The sequence below is a fragment of the Hyla sarda genome, chromosome 4 (genome assembly GCF_029499605.1).
Source record: "Hyla sarda isolate aHylSar1 chromosome 4, aHylSar1.hap1, whole genome shotgun sequence".
In the NCBI taxonomy this organism is placed as follows: Eukaryota; Metazoa; Chordata; class Amphibia; order Anura; family Hylidae; genus Hyla; species Hyla sarda.
The window spans coordinates 321,438,229-321,460,695 of NC_079192.1; the positions used below are offsets into that span (position 1 = coordinate 321,438,229).

General features: G+C 44.1%; 1 protein-coding gene across 2 annotated transcripts in view; it reads right to left on the reverse strand.

Annotated features, from left to right (window-relative positions):
• Positions 1-22,467, reverse strand: part of LOC130369548 (E3 ubiquitin-protein ligase RNF14-like) — a 103,836-nt gene that overhangs the window by 48,175 nt on the left and 33,194 nt on the right. Inside the window, exons 5-8 of one of the 2 annotated variants that reach the window (XM_056574918.1) lie at positions 8,966-9,194; positions 8,078-8,241; positions 3,434-3,561; positions 2,575-2,831 (exon numbers count right to left, since the gene is read on the reverse strand). In XM_056574918.1, coding sequence (XP_056430893.1) covers positions 2,807-2,831; positions 3,434-3,561; positions 8,078-8,241; positions 8,966-9,194 — 546 coding nt within the window. In that variant the 3' untranslated portion in view covers positions 2,575-2,806. Of the gene's footprint in view, positions 1-2,574; positions 2,832-3,433; positions 3,562-8,077; positions 8,242-8,965; positions 9,195-22,467 lie in introns of those variants that run through there. The other variant, XR_008892811.1, reaches the window with a different exon arrangement.

The following is a 22,467-nucleotide window of genomic DNA, read 5'->3' on the forward strand; positions in this document are numbered from 1 at the left end:
TTTTAGAGTATTGTCAGGAATAATCTCTCCAGAAAGGTTTTCCACAATACATTCATTTTCTAGTCCGTCCAGGAGACTGCTTTCCGTTTCTGGAAGAACTTTCCTCTAGGGTATTTCTCTGTCTCTTTCTACCTCCCCTCCTCGTTCTCCTTCTAAAGGGGGTCCCTAAGTGTCCTAATATTAGAAGTAGTCTCCCTAGGAGCCTCATCTGAGGAGCTCGTATCAGACTCAGTGTTCCAAAAATCTTATCTCCTGCGTTTACGGTTACCTCTTTTCCTGTAGGCATTATTAGTTTTTCTGCCAGTACAATTTTTTTGACTATTCCACGAGAATACATTGTCAGTATCATAATCACGTTTGTCCCATAAAAATTTGTCTCGTTTAATTTCCTTTATTTCGATTTGCAATAACGCCATGTTTTAATCTAGGTTCTTAAAAAACATAGTCGCCTGGGTATCTGATAATCTTGTTCTCAACTCAGTTTTCGATCTACAAAGATTTTCAGTAATTTTATTATACTCAATTTTGTGTTGTTCCAAAACAATTTCAACTAAATTCAGGGCATGCTGCATGTGTTCTTTCTTCCAGCTTTCCATAAATACTTAGCTGTCCTGAAAAAGTGAGGGAACTTTAAAGCTTCTCAGCTCTCTGGGTGCTCTTCCCGATTCAAGGTATGCTTGTAAAGAGTTAATAGACCAGAAATGACGAGCTTCCTTGTCTGCCAATGAAACTACCCTGTGCTCTAGTGATTTAGTGCTTAAAATCTGTAACTCTTCTTGGGTGTTGCAAGATGAAAAGAAGGACCCCGCATCTTTCCTACCTTCATCGGGTATCTGATCCGAGTGGTGAGTGTAGGATTACCTTTCTTTCTTACGGTATTGCGCATTAGTAAGTAATATTTGAACAATTACAAAGGTGTGGCCTCACATGGCAGGAGATGCTAACTCCAAATGTCGTTATGCATTTTTGATGGGGTGCAGATCCTGCATTTTTGGTCCGTTGCTGTATCAACACTATAGGTAGCGCATTAAGGTGCACCTGTGAGGCCAGCAACTTATCAGCCTACTTAGATGGGGCTTATGGCCTGTCTCCCTCCTCCCATTGTTTGTGTAAAATACAAATACCGTACATTATATTAATTACATAATATCCCAAAGCCCTTAAAATACGGGAGGACTTAAACTATAAAAAAAAAAAAGCATGCTCATGTCAGACCTGAAAGAGCATGATCTATAGAATCATGAGACCATGGATAGGTTGATCATTAAGGCCGAGTGTATGCTGAGCTAATCAGTGGCCGGTCATCACAACAGCCAATTATTGGCAAGTATCGGGGCAGGTGATTCTAATTTTATTTTCATTTTTTTCCCAGCCGTTCCTAATATGCCATAGTTTAATTGTATGTGACCCGTTAAGTCATACCTGTATGTTATTTTTTTACAAAAGAAAGGACATTTAGCCCCATACTTTAGTTACAGGCCACAGATAAGAGTTTTGATGTATTATTTTATATTCTTAATTGGTGACTTTGTATGTCTCTCCTTGTGCTGTATAAAGACCAAGCCTTTTTACAATAAAGCAGAACATTTGATAACACCACTGTGTGTAGTCTGCGTTCTCTAGACCGGTCTGCACTTCTTAGTTAGTCTTATAACAGGACAATCCTATCCCCCTATAAGCAAGTAACCAAGACATGGCAATGATAATGTTTTATAGAGCTTATATAACTCTGGTCTAAGTTATCTAGTGATGAGATATATCCTCATTTATAACTTTTGTAAATGCCCTAAAACATTTATACCTTTATAGTTGGAAACACATAGTTCAAACACATTTAAGATTTCAACTGAATTAATATTTGAGTAGACAATATCGTATTTAGCTGGGGGGCTCAGTTACATAAAAAAAAATTGTGATTTTCATTAACCCGGGTCCCCTGCATCTCTTATTTCAGGACCTTCTGATCACTGCTTGACACCACTTGTTGCTACTGCCGAGAGGGGTCTTCTCTGCAGGACCTGCCTGCTTAGCCAATCAATAGCAGCAGCTGTGTCTCACCTCAGCCAGTGATTGGCTGCAGGACCTGCATGCTCAGCCAATCAATAGCAGCAGCTGTGTCTCACCTCAGCCAGTGATTGGCTACAGGACCTGCCTGCTCAGCCAATCAATAACAGCAGCTGTGTCTCACCTCAGCCAGTGATTGGCTGAGTGGAAGGTCCTACTGAGGTGCCTATCTCAGAACAAGTGACAAGAGTGGAAGAAGGCACGGAAATGGGAGCTGTGGGGGACCCGGGTAGGTGAGCATCACTTATTTTTAATTTTTACATTGCTACCAGCAAAATCTAAAAAAAAATTAGGATATCAGAATAACCCTTTATTATACTTTGTGACAACCATCTTAGTGGGGCTGATGAGATATTTTCTGTACATATGGTGTAGAGCTATAAAGAAAATTCTTCAGCACTGGGCTAATCTAGTACCATTATATCCCCCTCATATCCACAAATGTAGATTGCTTCTTTCATATGGACTGGTTCAACACCACACTACATAAAGAAAAAACAATAGCTAAACTTTTCTTTTATAAACTTTAATAAATTGTTTATTAAATCTCACTTTTTACAACTTCACAAATCCATAAAACAATTCAATGCCTGGTACTCCTACGAGCTTCTACATTGTCAAACATCTATCTCTTTGTCAAATATCTATCTCTTCTGTAAGGCAGGTGGCCATAGGGATGTGGAACTGTTGAACTGTTCTTTATTCTTCTTGTTCTCATTGATAACCATCCTTGTACTCTGGTCTATCTTCTGTCATTTTCTAGCCTTCTGTATATAGAGGTTTTAAGGATCAATGGAAAAAAAATTAGTATCTGCAATAATTAAACACTGACAATCCTTATACAGGAAAGGCACAAAGCCAGCACTCTTGAAGGAGATATGTCATGCAGAAAAACGTATCCCCTATCCGGAGAATAGAGGATATTTTAGATCATGGGGGGGGGAGCCGACTGCTGGGACCCCCCACGATCTTCTGCATGGGCCTCTGCTCTCCCTGGTAACGGGGCATGCTGACCCCTGCACGAAGCCACAGCCGACACCCTGTTTGGCTATCTCCGACACTCCCATAGAGCTATACGGAGGAGGGTGTCGGTCGCCGCTTCATGCAGGGGTCATGGCGCTCCATTCCCAGGAAGACCAGAGGGCCCGTACAGGAGATCGCAGAGGGTCCCACCAGTCCTGCAGATAGGGGATAACTTTTTATGCATGAGACTTCTTTAAGAATCATCTTTTCTTATAGCAGCCAGGTTAAAGCATACAAACATGTAAAACACATTAACCCATAGGCATTTATGAAAACGCAGGATCAGGTTACAATAAAGGATCAGCTCTGAAGAACTTGTCATCTTTTTTAACTTGTGTATACATACCGATTTCTACACTCTGCAGGATCCGCATAATGTTTATATGGGTCCACTTGAGGCAGGATCGTCATACACATCCAGCAGAAGAACTGCTTACACGCAGTGCAAGTCATCTTGTTACAGCCATCATTTTTCTGTAAAAGAAAGAAACGGTTTATCTAAAGGAACAAGTCATTCTTAACAAATCATATATATGTGTAGGAAGACCATCTTAAAGGGGTTGTGCGGTGCCCTAATTTTCGGAGCTGCGCTAACAGCGTCCGGAAGTTCATTACTCCGAACGCTGTATGCGGGCTTCCGTGTTTGCGGCCGCCGGGCGTGACCTCGTGCCCCCTTCCCATAGACTTTCGTTGAGGGGGCGGGCGAGACGTCACGAGGGGGCGGGCTGGACGTCGCGAGGGGACGGGCGTGACGTCACGCCCGGCGGCTGCGAACACGGAAGCCCGCACACAGCATTCGGAGTAATGAACTTCCGGACGCTGTGTGCGGAGCTCCGAAAGTCAGGGCAGCGCACAACCCCTTTAATATAGTCTAAACCCAAGGCCACCATAGATTTTCAGAATGAAGGGGCTCCAGCACATGGGGACGTAGTAAACAGGCATAATTTCTCCTGTGGCCTGCCATGTCCAGGAATTCTATTTTTTATGTTACATTTTATGATGCCTTTCTCAGTTTAGAGGCCACCTGATGTATCAGTTTCCATGTCTAAACTCATCTCGAGTATTTAGCATGTATGCATAATATTTAGGGATACTAAGGAATCACCATCTACACCCCCACCCCTGTTATTTAAATTTGCCATTGTATACATTATCCAGATTCTCCCAATCAGTTGATATCACATACACCTATTATTTGTTATTTTCCCTTATTAGTTTTATTATATCTGTCTAGTAGCAAAAGCAGGTTACATACGTGGGGGCATGGTAAATTCACATCACCTGCCCCAACTGCTAGGTCTCGACCTGGGTCTACGTTCCACCACAGCACAGTGATGGAGGTATACAGTGCTATCTCCCAGGCCTCACTTCCACGCATGCACAACTGCCACATTAGGCATGACATTTTCTGATGTATTTGTAGTGAGTGCCTTATTGGTTGGACCTAGGTGGTTATCATACCCATGGACACTTTATCTCACATTGGGACAGCTATTGCTCTATTATCCATATGCTGGATGATTAGGATTTTTAGGTCATTTATATTTGTGCTGATATCATAGCAGAAAAAGAGAATGGAGACACTTATAATGTAAAAATTATATAACTTTATTGAATATACATTAAAAATTAATTAATTTAAAATCACAGATAGGGAGAAGCATCCACAAAGTGGAAAGACAAAGGCGTTGCTCACAGACAGATCCACATTAATAAGTTATATAAGGAAAAGTAACATGGTGCATGGTCACACATGTGTGCATTAACAGCACATATATAGGCACAACAATGCTCTAATTATCATACAGTACAATGCACACAGTGAAGACAATAGGCATACCAAACTGTAACATCCAGTTCCTAACAGGGTCTGCTGGAGCAACGCCACCCCAACGCACGTTTCGGCGAGTCATTCGTCCTGGGGGTGGCGTTAACTCAGCAAGCAATCCTATTTAAGGTGGTGTCCACCAATCAGAATTTGCCATAAAATTACCTTTAGAGGAATCACCTGTCTGTCTGCTATAGTCGGCGCATAGAGTGCAGCCTCGGCTGGGCGACGCCACTTCCGGAATCCGCGTCACACGCCAGATCACATGACGCGGTCGCATGACCGCATCACATGACCGGCCCTACAGACACAGACCCGGAAGAGCGCCGTCCCCTGGACCGCACTCATGCGCACAGCAGACATGAACATACTGGGTCTATTGATCAGCATTAACCCCGACGGCCCCGAACCCAAAATTGGGCGGAGCCGTCGTGTCCAGGCAGACCAAGAGATCCAGCATTTGATAGACTTACGCTTCATATACACTAACATAGGATACTGTCAATGGGGGTATATAACATTCATCAATAAATAGAAGGGTTATTATTAATTTGCTGTCATGATTGATAAATTCATAGATAAACATTTAAAAAAAATATATATATGTTATAAAAAAATATATTGCTACATATATATATATGTATTCAAAATAACAATAAAAATTATTTTCACCTTCCCCCTCCCTTTTTCCCTTCCCCCCCCCTTTCCCTCCTCTTCTCGCTTCCCCTTTTTATACATTTCCTTGTATCCCATTCAAATTTTTCATTTTTCTAATTCTTATTTGTTTTTCACCATTCACGTTTTTTGTGTATCACTTGATATTTGGGATACCCTTATATATATTTTTTCACTTTTTTCACTATCGCTATGAGTGTATTTTTGTAGGTGCAAATATGGGCTCATGCACATATACACTCATCTTTATATATATAATTTTGCACTGTATTTATTATTCACTATACAATTTCCATCTTTTTAATTGATTGCTGTATGAATTAATTTTTATTATTACAACAATTTTTATTACATTTATGATTATAAACTTTTATATAATTTTCACATTTTCTTTATATGTTTTTTATGCATATATATAATTATGCATACATTACATATATATTTCTTTATATTGCACTTGCACTTTACAGTAGTATTAATTTATTACTTCCCCTTTTTTACTATTTATTTTATATCATCATTCACTTCTCATATTATATATTAAACACAGTATCACATTTTATGTGTATGGATATGCATATATATATAATGTATTTGATTTCATATTTTACACATCACATATACTTCTCATACATTCACTTTTCCATATAATTTTCTATTATTATTATTAATGCTCCCCTCTTCTATGGCACTATAACCATTTAGCACAGTTATACCTTATTACCACTATTAACATCTAATTAATATTCACAATTTTTATTCACAATTATAATACTATTATTCTTTATTATTTTATATCGTTAATATAATAATTTTTATTGTTATTTTGAATACATATATATATATATATACAGCAATATATTTTTTATAACATATATATATTTTTTTTAAATGTTTATCTATGAATTTATCAATCATGACAGCAAATTAATAATAACCCTTCTATTTATTGATGAATGTTATATACCCTCATTGACAGTATCCTATGTTAGTGTATATGAAGCGTAAGTCTATCAAATGCTGGATCTCTTGGTCTGCCTGGACACGACGGCTCCGCCCAATTTTGGGTTCGGGGCCGTCGGGGTTAATGCTGATCAATAGACCCAGTATGTTCATGTCTGCTGTGCACATGAGTGCGGTCCGGGGGACGGCGCTCTTCCGGGTCTGTGTCTGTAGGGCCGGTCATGTGATGCGGTCATGCGACCGCGTCATGTGATCTGGCGTGTGACGCGGACTCCGGAAGTGGCGTCGCCCAGCCGAGGCTGCACTCTATGCGCCGACTATAGCAGACAGACAGGTGATTCCTCTAAAGGTAATTTTATGGCAAATTCTGATTGGTGGACACCACCTTAAATAGGATTGCTTGCTGAGTTAACGCCACCCCCAGGACGAATGACTCGCCGAAACGTGCGTTGGGGTGGCGTTGCTCCAGCAGACCCTGTTAGGAACTGGATGTTACAGTTTGGTATGCCTATTGTCTTCACTGTGTGCATTGTACTGTATGATAATTAGAGCATTGTTGTGCCTATATATGTGCTGTTAATGCACACATGTGTGACCATGCACCATGTTACTTTTCCTTATATAACTTATTAATGTGGATCTGTCTGTGAGCAACGCCTTTGTCTTTCCACTTTGTGGATGCTTCTCCCTATCTGTGATTTTAAATTAATTAATTTTTAATGTATATTCAATAAAGTTATATAATTTTTACATTATAAGTGTCTCCATTCTCTTTTTCTGCTATGATATTTGTGTAGGAGTACACAATAGGTTGATGGTAATAAGTATTATTCTGATATATTGATACAAAAAATGTTGTTTGCTGTTGTACTTATGTTTGTGCTGATGTCTATGAAGTGTCTCTCTTCTTCATGGTACACATTGCAGGATACCTGTATCATTATTAAGGTAGAACTCAGTAGGTTGCATTGTTGTGTTACTAATCCTCTGTTGCTGACATACTAGGCATTAGCTCGTCCACTTCTCCAGGGGCACATAACACCAAGAGGTGGTCCCCCTGGAAAGATAGGGTGTAATAGCGAGGGACAGGTTTATGTGCCGGGCAGCTCTTCTTAGGGCGATTACTTTGCCTAAGCATAGGGCACAGCTTACCATTCATAATAGTGCGAGCTTCCTCAAGGCACTCCTGACATACTGTTCCTATACCTTTTTGAGTAATGACAGCTGTCTTTGTCATATATATTTTGGCCTACTCTCAACCAGCATTGTGCTTATGTGTTTCCACTTGATCAGTAGATTTTGTTTACTGGTTTTGAACTGCTGGTCAGTGAGTTACTAATATTGATAGCCTTCCTGGTATTGAGCAGATTTATATTGGGTCTCACTAGTTTTTAGTGTTCTTTTTTAATGGCATTACTTTAATAAAAGTTATGCTTTAGATTGGTACTTTTTGCATTGGATTTTCTGGTAATTATCAGAACCCTCTTTTCCAATTCTCTGTAAGTTCTGTCTGTGATATTTTACCTGAATGGGACTTTTACAGCTAGGGCAGGGCTTTGAGTTCTCCTTTATCCACTCCTTATTCTTCATATCTTCAACAGTCCCAAGCCCTGCATATCTCATCAACATTTCTTTCTTTTTTTTTGCGTTCGCAGCAAAATACTCTTCAGCCAATTCGAGAAGTCTTGCTGGGAGGGATTGAGAAAAGAGACAATATGTTTTCTAACCAAAGTCTTTATAAAATACAAAAGACAAAATATAGGTTATATCATTAGGCCATTACTTGCCAAAATCCAGCCAGGAAAGCTAAGTGTGAAAAGGGACTCCCATGCCCCAGCCTTCTGAACATCCGGTTCAGAAGGCTTGGAGCCACAGTGATGACGTCACGGCCACGCCCCCTCATGATGTCACACCCCCTCCATTGATGTCTACATTCGTCACGCCCCCTTCCATAGACATCAATGGAGGGGGTGTGACGTCACGAGACGTCACTACCGCAGCTCCAAGCCTTCTGACCCAGATGTTCAGAAGGCTGGGGCATGGGAGTACCCCTTTAATACCAGTTATCATTATGCCTCAGACAGGCACCCTACAGGGTAATAAGAACTACTTTTTGTGTTCAAATCATATAACCACTAGTAACAACATAAAGGAAGAGATTTTAGGTCCCATGTACAATAACCTGAGAAGATGAAGATTGAAAGCGATGGCACACTGGCTTGAAAACCATTTCTACAATATACACAATAGACTGAATTCTTGATACTTAAACCTGCAGGATTAATATAATATCTGCAGGGTTCCCTTGTTTCATTATACAATGTAGCAGAGCAAATTTTTTTGCCAGGTTAGTACTTTTTAGTTATCATAAAACATAGGGAATGTATCTGTGTAAAGAACTACAGAACATACCTTTAGATACTACGCAAGGGTAGAATCCATGGAAGCCCAATTTGCAGTAGACACAAAACGCATATTGGCAGGCTGAACAAATTCCCATTCTTTTGTCTGGCTCTTGCATGACTGGTGTCTGGCAGCTTGGTCGGGGGCAGTAAACAATATCAGGCATTAATTCCAGGCTTGATCGCAGGAGGAATTCATCATAACGGCTGAAAAGCTGCTCCCCAACCAGATCCTTTACCTGTGCGTAAACACAGACATGAGCAATCTACTGTGTTCTCCATCATTGATTCCAGGCTGGCAGATATCAGTCAAAATAATCAATTACCAGTGTAGCACATTGGACAGTGTCAACACAGGTCAGCTGGGGGTAGTAGTACTTCAAGGGTTATGTCATGTGGCAAGGTGGTGTAGCTAACCTGATGTTCCCTGTAAACACAATAAGCTCTAGTGCAAAGTGCAGGGATGAAACCTCTGGACACTAGGATTCTGTGAAACAACTTTAACACTTTACTAAAACTTCTTGTGCAAATCCAGTACAATGCAGTTTCTTTATCACAGCTTGGAATGTGACAGCTTTTGAGCCAGACGAATGGATATTTGGTCACTGTTCCTTTAAATGATGCTTTTTCAGCAGATTTACTAATATTGAAAGTCTATGGTGCCTATTTTCTTGTGAAAGTGTAGTGACTAAAGCATTACGTTTCTCACAGTCCAATAAGCTTACGCTCTGCTGATATTCTGGTTGGCAGTATGATACCTGAAGGGATGTTGCAGAAAACTTTCGATGACATGACAGCCACCAAGCACTAACTCCGACTGTAGGTCAGTAAAGAGATTATTGTATTGCAGAAGGGACCTTGTTCAACTTTGTTAATCTCCTATGACTAATGAAAAAAACATCTTCTTTGACATGAAGGCTAGTAGCACTTAATCCTTACAGCGTGCACCAGAAATTAACTAAGAAGGACACAGACCTAGGTGCAGGTCTGCCTGGCAGGAGTAGGACTAGGGGGACGTTCACACTTTGCTGGCCTGCACCAGACTAGGATTTTTTCTAGAACCATTGGCTTAGGGAGGATAATGTGACCAAGGCATCCTTTCTCTGATACAGTGCAGATTTTTAACCCTTACACCTCTTGTAACACCTCACAAAAGCACTTTTTGCAAATAAACAGCAGTACCCCAAACATATTTATGCAGTTTGTAGAAAGCTTTTTTTTCTCACCCACATGGTAACTTTTTATAGATTGCAGCTGAAACACAAATGCTGGGACTCTACAACCAGCATTTATATTTTGTAGAGGTAACAAGCATTAATATGTTAAATATAAAATATATTAAATACACCATCAGTCATAACATTTTATGCTGGGTTCTCACAGTGCACACACAATGCACAATATATTAAAGGTACAAGTCACTGTCATTTTTCAGATCAATGTCACTTGCAATAACTCCCCTCCCTTTGATATTTAGGATTCCTCAATGTGATTTCTAACATTTCTGTAAATCACTTAAAAAAATGACGTCTAAAGTCTAAAGCTCTAAAGTCTTGGCCACTAGGTGTCTCCCTACCCTGCAATCTGTTGTCCAATGCCTGTTAGGCTTAATAAGTCTCTTGTAACAGAACAACAAGTGGTTACACTAAGTAGGGGAAGGGTTTAGTATGTGCTCTATTCAGAAGAGTGAGAAAGACTGCGGGGGAGATTTATCCAAACCTGTGCAGAGGCAAAGTTGCCCGTAGCAACCAATCAGATTGCTTCTTTCATTTTTCAGATCTGTAAAACAAAAAGAAAAACAGGCGCTCCCTTGTGAAGAACCAACGGGATCACAGGTGTGTGGTAGGGGAGGGACAAAAGTGAAGGCTCACCCTGCCAGGTTGTGTGCACTCCCACACAACCAAGATGTGCGTTTGATATAATGATCCCGGTCTGCAGCCTTCCCAGAAATAGAAGGGAGATATAAAGCGAACTTCGGAAGAGATGGGAATACCGGCGCTGACCAAGGAGAAGACAATAGAGCCAGGTGTGTAGCGAACAGATTTAATCCAATGCGACGCGTTTCACCGCGCTTGCGTGGTTTCATCAGGCATAACAAACACTTCTCAGGGAGGGATTTATATACACGCAGGTATTAACCCCTACCTGACAAAGTAGATTTTCACATCAAATATACAAATGTAAGCATATATACTCATAAAATACATTTAAACACTTAATCAAGGAAAAAAATTATTAATAAACAATTAATAAAACTAAAAATTATTATAATAAAAAGACAAAATAGGAAAAAAGAATAATAAAAAATAGGGGAAAGAAAAAACGCACATAATGTATGGGACATGAAAAATACGCATACATACCCATGTATGTTAACGCAACCCCTTCTATATATGGTCAGGATGTAACAAATGACAGATATACACATATACATATATATATATGTATATAGACATTTGCGCATATAGACGCACACGCACACATACACATCTATATACATACATGTAGGAAATTAAAAATCTACATGCATATATATATAAAAAATTATAAAAAAAAACTATATGTAAAACAGGGATAATATTACTAATAATAATAATAGATGGAGGATCAAATAAAATAAAACTTTTTTACATAAATATATATCTATAAAAATTTATCACATAGAACAAAGTGGTGCATGACAACAATCTGAACCACCCCAGTAGTCCGAACTGGCAATACAGAATCTCTAATTATTGAAATAAAAAACGCTCAATGTGTACTACTACTTACTAATACTTAGCACTTAGTTAGAGTAATCCGGTAAAAAAAGGGGGGAAGGGGAAAATGGATCGTTGGTATACAATTGTGGAGGTGACCACATGAAAATATGGGATAACATGAGACCACAGAGAAGTTGTCAAAAAAAAGAAAAAAGAAAAAAAAAAAGAAAAAAGAAAGAAGAAAAAAGAAGAAAGAAGAAAAAGGAAAGGAAAAGGGAAAGACTTTGCCTAAAAATAGGTGTTATTTAACATTCTCTATGGTCTCATTAAGCCCATTAGGGGTCAATGTTAAGAGCTTGTGAATCCAATAGGATTCACGATTAATAAGACGTTGGTGCCTGTTTAAATGATCGGATGGAATTGTTTCAAGGATTGTTCGTTTTAGAAACTCCAAATTATTATCATGTTTAAGGGTAAAATGTTTTGACACGCTATGCAGCAGATATTTATGTTTGATGTTCCATCGGTGTTTATTCATACGTGCCCGCACTGTTTGTACAGTGCGGCCTACGTATTGAAGATTACAACTGCATGTTAGTAAGTATATTGCAAAAGAAGTATTGCATGTAACCTTATCCTTAATATTATATGATAACCGGGTTTGGGAGGAAAAAAATGATGTGGTTCGTTCTTTGATTAGACTACAACAAAGACAGCGTGAAATTCCACAAGGGGTACAAAAACCATCTCTAGGTGTTAAGAGACGTGATTTGGTCTTATATTTACCTGGAGCTACTATATTCTGCAGAGTGCTCGCCCGTCTAAAGGTAACTCTAGGAGTAGAAGGGATTAACTCCTTAAGGACTGGATCTTGGAGTATGATTGGCCAATGTTTGTGTAATATTTGTTTTATTTGCGAAGCTTTCTTGTTATAATTAGTCACAAATTTTATTTTAAATTCAGAGGTTTGTGTTACGCCGAGCGCTCCGGGTCCCCGCTCCTCCCCGGAGCGCTCGCAGCATCCTCTCATTCGCAGCACCCCGGTCAGACCTGCTGACCGGGTGCGCTGCAATATCTCTCCCAGCCGGGATGCGATTCGCGACGCAGGAGGCGCCCGCTCGCGATGCGAATCCCGACTCCCGTACCTGACCCGTTCCCCGTCTGTCTTGACCCGGCGCGCGCGGCCCCGCTCCTTAGGGCGCGCGCGCGCCGGGTCTCTGCAATTTAAAGGGCCACTGCGCCACTGATTGGCGCAGCAGGCCTAATCAGTATGTTCACCTGTGCACTCCCTACTTATACCTCACTTCCCCTGCACTCCCTCGCCGGATCTTGTTGCCATTGTGCCAGTGAAAGCGTTCCCTTGTGTGTTCCTAGCCTGTGTTCCAGACCTCCTGCCGTTGCCCCTGACTACGATCCTTGCTGCCTGCCCTGACCTTCTGCTACGTCCGACCTTGCTCTTGTCTACTCCCTTGTACCGCGCCTATCTTCAGCAGTCAGAGAGGTTGAGCCGTTGCTGGTGGATACGACCTGGTTGCTACCGCCGCTGCAAGACAATCCCGCTTTGCGGCGGGCTCTGGTGAATACCAGTAGCAACTTAGAACCGGTCCACCAACACGGTCCACGCCAATCCCTCTCTGGCACAGAGGATCCACCTCCAGCCAGCCGAATCGTGACAGTAGATCCGGCCATGGATCCCGCTGAAGTCCCACTGCCAGTTGTCGCCGACCTCACCACGGTGGTCGCCCAGCAGTCGCAACAGATAGAGCAACAAGGCCACCAGCTGTCTCAACTGACCGTGATGCTACAGCAGCTATTACCACAGCTTCAGCAACAATCTCCTCCGCCAGCTCCTGTACCTCCTCCGCAGCGAGTGGCCGCTTCCAGCCTACGATTATCCTTGCCGGATAAATTTGATGGGGACTCTAAGTTTTGCCGTGGCTTTCTTTCGCAATGTTCCCTGCACTTGGAGATGATGTCGGACCAGTTTCCTACTGAAAGGTCTAAGGTGGCTTTCGTAGTCAGCCTTCTGTCTGGGAAAGCTCTGTCATGGGCCACACCGCTCTGGGACCGCAATGATCCTGTCACTGCCTCTGTACACTCCTTCTTCACGGAGATTCGAAGTGTCTTTGAGGAACCTGCCCGAGCCTCTTCTGCTGAGACTGCCCTGCTGAACCTGGTCCAGGGTAATTCTTCTGTTGGCGAGTACGCCATCCAATTCCGTACTCTTGCCTCCGAATTATCCTGGAATAATGAGGCCCTCTGCGCGACCTTTAGAAAAGGCCTATTCAGTAACATTAAAGGTGTGCTGGCCGCACGAGAAATTCCTGCTAACCTGCATGAACTTATTCATCTTGCCACCCGCATTGACATGCGTTTTTCCGAAAGGCGTCAGGAGCTCCGCCAGGATATGGACTTTGTTCGCACGAGGCGGTTTCTCTCCCCGGCTCCTCTCTCCTCTGGTCCTCTGCAATCCGTTCCTGTGCCTCCTGCAGTGGAGGCTATGCAAGTTGACCGGTCTCGCTTGACACCTCAAGAGAGGACACGACGCCGCATGGAGAATCTTTGCCTGTACTGTGCCGGTACCGAACACTTCTTGAAGGATTGTCCTATCCGTCCTCCCCGCCTGGAAAGACGTACGCTGACTCCGCACAAAGATGAGACAGTTCTTGATGTGAACTCTCCTTCTCCACGCCTTACTGTGCCTGTGCGGATATCTTCTTCTACCTTCTCCTTCTCTGCTATGGCCTTCTTGGATTCCGGATCTGCAGGAAATTTTATTTTGGCCTCTCTCATCAACAGGTTCAACATCCCGGTGACCAGTCTCGCCAGACCCCTCTACATCAATTCTGTTAACAATGAAAGATTGGACTGTACCGTGCGTTACCGCACGGAACCTCTGCTAATGTGCATCGGACCCCATCACGAAAATTTTTTATTTTTGGTCCTCTCCAACTGCACTTCAGAAATTCTTCTTGGATTACCGTGGCTTCAACGCCATTCCCCAACCCTTGATTTGTCCACAGGAGAGATCAAGAACTGGGGTACTTCTTGTCACAGGGACTGTCTTAAACCGGTTCCCAGTACTCACAGTCGTGACCCTGTGGTTCCCCCGGTATCTGGTCTTCCTAAGGCTTATATGGACTATGCTGATGTTTTTTGCAAAAAGCAAGCAGAGACTTTACCTCCTCACAGGCCTTATGACTGTCCTATTGACCTCCTCCCGGGTACTACTCCACCCCGGGGCAGAATCTATCCTCTGTCTGCTCCAGAGACTCAAGCCATGTCGGAGTACATCCAAGAGAATTTAAAAAAGGGGTTTATCCGCAAGTCCTCCTCTCCTGCCGGAGCTGGATTTTTTTTTTGTGTCCAAAAAAGATGGCTCCCTACGCCCTTGCATTGATTACCGCGGACTTAATAAAATCACGGTAAAAAAACGCTACCCCTTACCTCTCATCTCGGAACTCTTTGATCGCCTACAAGGCGCCCACATCTTTACCAAACTGGATTTAAGAGGTGCTTATAATCTCATCCGCATCAGGGAGGGGGACGAATGGAAGACTGCATTTAACACCAGAGATGGACACTTTGAGTATCTGGTCATGCCCTTTGGCCTGTGCAACGCCCCTGCCGTCTTCCAAGACTTTGTAAATGAAATTTTTCGTGATCTCCTATATACCTGTGTTGTGGTTTATCTGGACGATATTCAGATTTTTTCTGCCAACCTAGAAGAAAACCGCCAGCATGTCCGCATGGTTCTTCAGAGACTTCGGGACAATCAACTTTATGCCAAAATGGAGAAATGTCTCTTTGAATGTCAATCTCTTCCTTTCCTAGGATACTTGGTCTCTGGCCAGGGACTACAAATGGACCCAGATAAACTCTCTGCCGTGTTAGATTGGCCACGCCCCTCCGGACTCCGTGCTATCCAACATTTTTTGGGGTTCGCCAATTATTACAGACAATTCATTCCACACTTCTCCTCTATTGTGGCCCCTATCGTGGCTTTAACCAAGAAAAATGCCAATCCTAAATCCTGGTCTCCCCAAGCGGAAGACGCATTTAAACATCTTAAGTCTGCCTTTTCTTCTGCTCCCGTGCTCTCCAGACCTGACCCATCTAAACCCTTTCTATTGGAGGTAGATGCCTCCTCTGTGGGAGCTGGAGCTGTCCTTCTACAAAAAAATTCTTCCGGGCATGCTGTTACTTGTGGGTTTTTTTCTAGGACCTTCTCTCTGGCGGAGAAAAACGACTCCATTGGTGATCGAGAACTACTGGCCATTAAATTGGCGCTTGAGGAATGGAGGCACCTGCTGGAGGGATCAAAATATCCAGTTATTATATACACTGATCACAAGAATCTCTCCTATCTCCAGTCTGCCCAACGACTGAACCCTCGCCAGGCTAGGTGGTCGTTGTTCTTTGCCCGTTTTTACTTTGAAATCCATTTTCGCCCTGCTGACAAGAACATTAGGGCCGATGCCCTCTCTCGTTCTTCTGATGCCTCTGAAGTAGAGGTCTCTCCGCAACACATCATTCCTCCGGACTGTCTGATCTCCACTTCTCCAGCTTCCATCAGGCAAACTCCTCCAGGGAAGACCTTCGTTTCTCCACGCTAGCGTCTCGGGATTCTCAAATGGGGACACTCCTCCCACCTCGCAGGCCATGCGGGCATCAAAAAATCCTTGCAACTCATCTCTCGATTTTATTGGTGGCCGACTCTGGAGACTGATGTTGTTGATTTCGTGCGGGCCTGTACTGTCTGTGCCCGGGATAAGACTCCTCGCCAGAAGCCTGCTGGTCTCCTTCATCCTCTGCCTGTTCCTGAACAGCCTTGGTCACAGATTGGTATGGACTTTATTACGGACTTGCCCTCATCCCGTGGCAACACAGTTGTTTGGGTGGTTGTTGATCGATTTTCCAAGATGGCACATTTTATTCCTCTTCCTGGACTTCCTTCAGCGCCTCAGTTGGCAAAGCAATTTTTTGTACACATTTTTCGCCTTCACGGTTTGCCCACGCATATCGTCTCGGATAGAGGCGTCCAATTCGTGTCTAAATTCTGGAGGGCCCTCTGTAAACAGCTCAAGATCAAATTAAACTTCTCAAAGTAGAAAGAATTAATCAGGTCCTGGGTGACTATTTACGGCATTTTGTTTCCTCCCGCCAGGACGACTGGGCAGATCTTCTACCATGGGCCGAATTCTCATACAACTTCAGAGTCTCCGAATCTTCTGCTAAATCCCCATTTTTCGTGGTGTACGGCCGTCACCCTCTTCCTCCCCTCCCTACTCCCTTGCCCTCTGGTTTACCCGCTGTGGATGAAGTGACTCGTGATCTTTCCACCATATGGAAAGAAACCCAAAATTCTCTTTTACAGGCTTCATCCCGGATGAAAAAATTTGCTGATAAAAAAAGAAGAACTCCCCCCATTTTTGCTCCCGGAGACAAGGTATGGCTCTCCGCTAAATATGTCCGCTTTCGTGTCCCCAGTTACAAACTGGGACCACGCTATCTTGGTCCTTTCAAAATCTTGTGCCAGATTAACCCTGTCTCTTACAAACTCCTTCTTCCTCCTTCTCTCCGTATTCCCAATGCCTTCCATGTCTCTCTCCTTAAACCACTCATCCTTAACCGCTTCTCTCCCAAAGTTGTTTCTCCCACTCCTGTTTCCGGTTCGTCTGACGTCTTCCCTGTGAAGGAGATTCTGGCCTCCAAGACTGTCAGAGGTAAAAGATTTTTTTTGGTAGATTGGGAGAACTGTGGCCCAGAGGAGAGATCCTGGGAACCTGAGGACAACATCCTAGACAAGAGTCTCATCCTCAGGTTCTCAGGTTCCAAGAAGAGGGGGAGACCCAAGGGGGGGGTACTGTTACGCCGAGCGCTCCGGGTCCCCGCTCTTCCCCGGAGCGCTCGCAGCATCCTCTCATTCGCAGCGCCCCGGTCAGACCTGCTGACCGGGTGCGCTGCAATATCTCTCCCAGCCGGGATGCGATTCGCGACGCAGGAGGCGCCCGCTCGCGATGCGCATCCCGGCTCCCGTACCTGACCCGTTCCCCGTCTGTCTTGTCCCGGCGCGCGCGGCCCCGCTCCTTAGAGCGCGCGCGCGCCGGGTCTCTGCAATTTAAAGGGCCACTGCGCCACTGATTGGCGCAGCAGGCCTAATCAGTATGTTCACCTGTGCACTCCCTACTTATACCTCACTTCCCCTGCACTCCCTCGCCGGATCTTGTTGCCATTGTGCCAGTGAAAGCGTTCCCTTGTGTGTTCCTAGCCTGTGTTCCAGACCTCCTGCCGTTGCCCCTGACTACGATCCTTGCTGCCTGCCCTGACCTTCTGCTACGTCCAACCTTGCTCTTGTCTACTCCCTTGTACCGCGCCTATCTTCAGCAGTCAGAGAGGTTGAGCCGTTGCTGGTGGATACGACCTGGTTGCTACCGCCGCTGCAAGACCATCCCGCTTTGCGGCGGGCTCTGGTGAATACCAGTAGCAACTTAGAACCGGTCCACCAACACGGTCCACGCCAATCCCTCTCTGGCACAGAGGATCCACCTCCAGCCAGCCGAATCGTGACAGTTTGTACATAAGAATGGTTATTTAAATTATTGGTAGAACTATTTGGAATATTTACTTTCGGAATAACTAAATCTGATTGTTTTTTATTTTTCACTTTATTGTAGGAATTAATAAGGAGTTTTTTTGGGTACCCCTTTTCCGCGAAACGTCCCCTAAGGACGGCAGCCTGCGCATCGAAATTCTCATCAGAGGTACAATTTTTTCGAATGCGCAGGTACTGTCCATAGGGGACAACCCTCAGCCATACCGGATAATGTGCACTGTCGAAATTGAGAAAACTATTAATATCCACTTTTTAAAAAAATTTTTGGTGGAAATTTGACCTGTTTCTAGCCTCGTTAGTTCTAAATCTAGAAATTGGATAGTATTAGTAGAATAGTGCATTGTAAATTGTAGACCCCAAGAAATCTGATTCAACTCATAGACGAAATTTTCAGCCTCAGAAAAAGTGCCTCCCCAAATAAAGAAAAGGTCATCAATATACCTACGAAAAAAGTAGACTAAATTAGTAAAATCCCGGGACTGTGCCATGACAAGGGACTCGAAGCGCCCCATGAAAAGATTTGCATAATTTGGGGCGAATCGAGTCCCCATGGCACAGCCCCGTATATAGATGTGTATGTGTGCGTGTGCGTCTATATGCGCATATGTCTATATACATATATATATATACATATATATATATATATATATATGTATATGTGTATATCTGTCATTTGTTACATCCTGACCATATATAGAAGGGGTTGCGTTAACATACATGGGTATGTATGCGTATTTTTCATGTCCCATACATTATGTGCGTTTTTTCTTTCCCCTATTTTTTATTATTCTTTTTTCCTATTTTGTCTTTTTATTATAATAATTTTTTGTTTTATTAATTGTTTATTAATAATTTTTTTCCTTGATTAAGTGTTTAAATGTATTTTATGAGTATATATGCTTACATTTGTATATTTGATGTGAAAATCTACTTTGTCAGGTAGGGGTTAATACCTGCGTGTATATAAATCCCTCCCTGAGAAGTGTTTGTTATGCCTGATGAAACCGCACAAGCGCGGTGAAACGCGTCGCATTGGATTAAATCTGTTCGCTACACACCTGGCTCTATTGTCTTCTCCTTGGTCAGCGCCGGTATTCCAATCTCTTCCGAAGTTCGCTTTATATCTCCCTTCATTTTTCAGAGGCCTTGTTAAGAATGTAAGAAGCAAGCTGATTGGTTGCTATGGGCAACTGGGCAACTTTGCACAGGTTTTGATAAATCTCCCCATGTGTACTTGTAAGCTGTGCCTGTTCTCCACAGAATCTGTACTGTCCATGCAAGGTAAATCAACACTTCCCCATAACCTAAGCTTTGAAACCGCTGCTGAGGTTCCCCATAACCTCAGCAGTAGTTTTAGTGCTTAGTGTAACCCCTTTCTACTGACCAGGCACATGTATCTCTCTCCATCATCTCCTGTATTAATATCCCCTCCCCCTTAAGTCTGCAGGCTTGTCTTCAGCAGCAGCTCAGTGCATAGTGTAACCCCTTCCATGATGTGTCTTGCTGTCTCTATCCCGTCTGCTCATGTAGCGCCTTACAAAACCAGTGTATAATTTCAACCGCCCACCACCACCACACACACACACCTTTTATAGTAGTGTAGTGTGTAAGTCCTATCTGTAACTGTCAAGAATTGGGCCACTGTTGTGTAAAAATGAAAAGTCAGCTGTCAGCAATTACAGTCTAATCCAGGGGTCGGCAACCCCTGGCACGCGTGCCACTTATGGCACGCGGGACTGGCTCCGGTCAGAGAGGCGCTCGCTCCGCTAATGGGGATCCAGGACACGCACGCACAGTTAAAGCTTCCTCTCAGTGTGAGCTGCAGGACCGGCGGCTTCACTGTGACCTCTGTGACCTCTGCCCGCACACAGCGCAGGCGCCGATTACGTCACTCATCGGCGCCTGCACTGTAGTGGGAGAAGAATGCAGCTAGCTTGTGTTGCCCAGGAGATCCCTGCCTGCGATATAGGTGAGTAATAGTTTTTTTTTTTCTTTAAATCATCCTGGAATCTGCTAAGCAGAGGGGGGAAGGTGATGGGAGTGGGGAGGGGGAAAACGGGGGTGGGGGGTGCAAGTGATGATGGGATGGGATGGGGGGGTGCAAGTGATGATGGGGGGGTTGCAAGTGATGATGTGGGAGGGTGCAGGTGATGATTGGGGGTGCAAGTGATGATGTGGGGGGCAAGTGATGATGGGGGGTTGCAAGTGATGATGGGGGGGGGTTGCAAGTGAAGATGGGGGTTGCAAGGGATGATGGGGTTGCAAGTGAAGATGGGGGGTTGCAAGTGAAGATGGGGGATGCAAGTGTTGATGGGAGGGGGTTGCAAGTAAAGATGGGGGGGTTGCAAGTGATGGTGGGGGGGTTGCAAGTGATGATGGGAGGGGGTTGCAAGTGATGATGGGGGGTGCAAGTGATGATGTAGGGTGCAAGTGATGATGGGAGGGGGTTGCAAGTGATAATGGGGGGTGCAAGAGATTATGTGGGGTGCAAGTGATGATGGGAGGGGGTTGCAAGTGATGATGGTGGGTGCAAGTGATGATGGGGATGCAAGTGATGATGGGGGTGCAAGTGATGATGGGGGTGCAAGTGATGATGTGGGGGGCAAGTTATGATGGGGGGTTGCAAGTGATGATGGGGGGGTTGCAAGTGAAGATGGGGGGTTGCAAGGGATGATGGGGTTGCAAGTGAAGATGGGGGATTGCAAGTGATGATGGGAGGGGGTTGCAAGTAAAGATGGGGGGGTGCAAGTGATGATGGGAGGGGGTTGCAAGTGATGATGGGGGGTGCAAGTGATGATCTAGGGTGCAAGTGATGATGGGAGGGGGTTGCAAGTGATAATGGGGGGTGCAAGAGATGATGTGGGGTGCAAGTGATGATGGGAGGGGGTTGCGAGTGATGATGGGGGTGAAAGTGATGATGGGGGTGCAAATGATGATGGGGTGCAAGTGATGATGGGGTGCAAGTGATGATGGGGGTGCAAGTGATGATGGGGGGTTGCAAGTGATGATGGGGGGTGCAAGTGATGATGGGGGTTGCAAGTGATTGATGATTGGGGGTGCAAGTGATGATGGGGGTGCAAGTGATGTTGGGGGGTGCAAGTGATGATGGGAGGTGCAAGTGAAGATGGGGGAGTGCAAGTGAAGATGGGGGAGTGCAAGTGATGAAGGGGGGGTGCAAGTGATGATGGGGGGTGCAAGTGATGATGGGGGGTGCAAGTGATGATGGGGGTGCAAGTGATGGTGAGAGGGGTGCAAGGGATGATGGGAGGGAAGGGGGGTGCAAGTGATGACGGGGGAAGGGAGGGTGTAAGTAATGATGAGGGGTGCAAGTGATGGGGGGGTTGCAAGTGATGGGGGCTATAAGTGACAGGGGGAAGGGATTGCAAGTGACGGGGGAAGGGGGGTGCAGGTGACAGGGAGGGGGATGATGATTTGGATGTGAAGGAGCACTGGCTACTTCTCTACCTGGCTACCTACACAATTACCTGCCTGGCTACCTACCTTATTAATTTCCTTGCTACATACCCACCTACTTAGCCACCTGGCAACCTACCTACATAGCTACTTACCTACATAGCAACCAAATTACCTAACTACCTACTTGCTAGCTAACTACCTACCTATCTACCCAGGTACCTACCTACATACATAGATATCCATTTACCTACCTTGCTACCTACCTATGAACTTACCTCCATATCTACTTACCTACCTGCATAGCTACCTACCTACTTATATCCAAGAAAAATCATACAGTGTTACAGAGCAGGCTACGTTCCATCGCCTCTCATGCTTGACAAAGACGAAGACAGGTCGCTGAAACGTTGCTTGCTCTATAACGCTGTTTGGAATGGAATAAACTCTGGGGAATTTTGCAGTTCTGGGGACTGCACTGGAAAAAGAGTGCACTGGAGACTAAGATGTTTGTCTTGTAGATGCTGCAGTGATGGGTTTTTGCTAGAAGAATTCATCATGGTGGTCTGAGCCAGATGGAGAACAGAAGGAAAGAGGATGCCGCCAATTGTAAAAGCCGTGAATTGTGAGTCAGTTAATGTAACTGCATGTATATTATTGTGCAACACAATTGGGGTCTGTATTATGTAAGGGGGGGGGTCTGTATTATGTAAAGGGGGGTCTGTAGTGTGGTGGGTGGTTTGGGGGTCTGTATTGTTGTGAGACCTTTATTATGGTGGG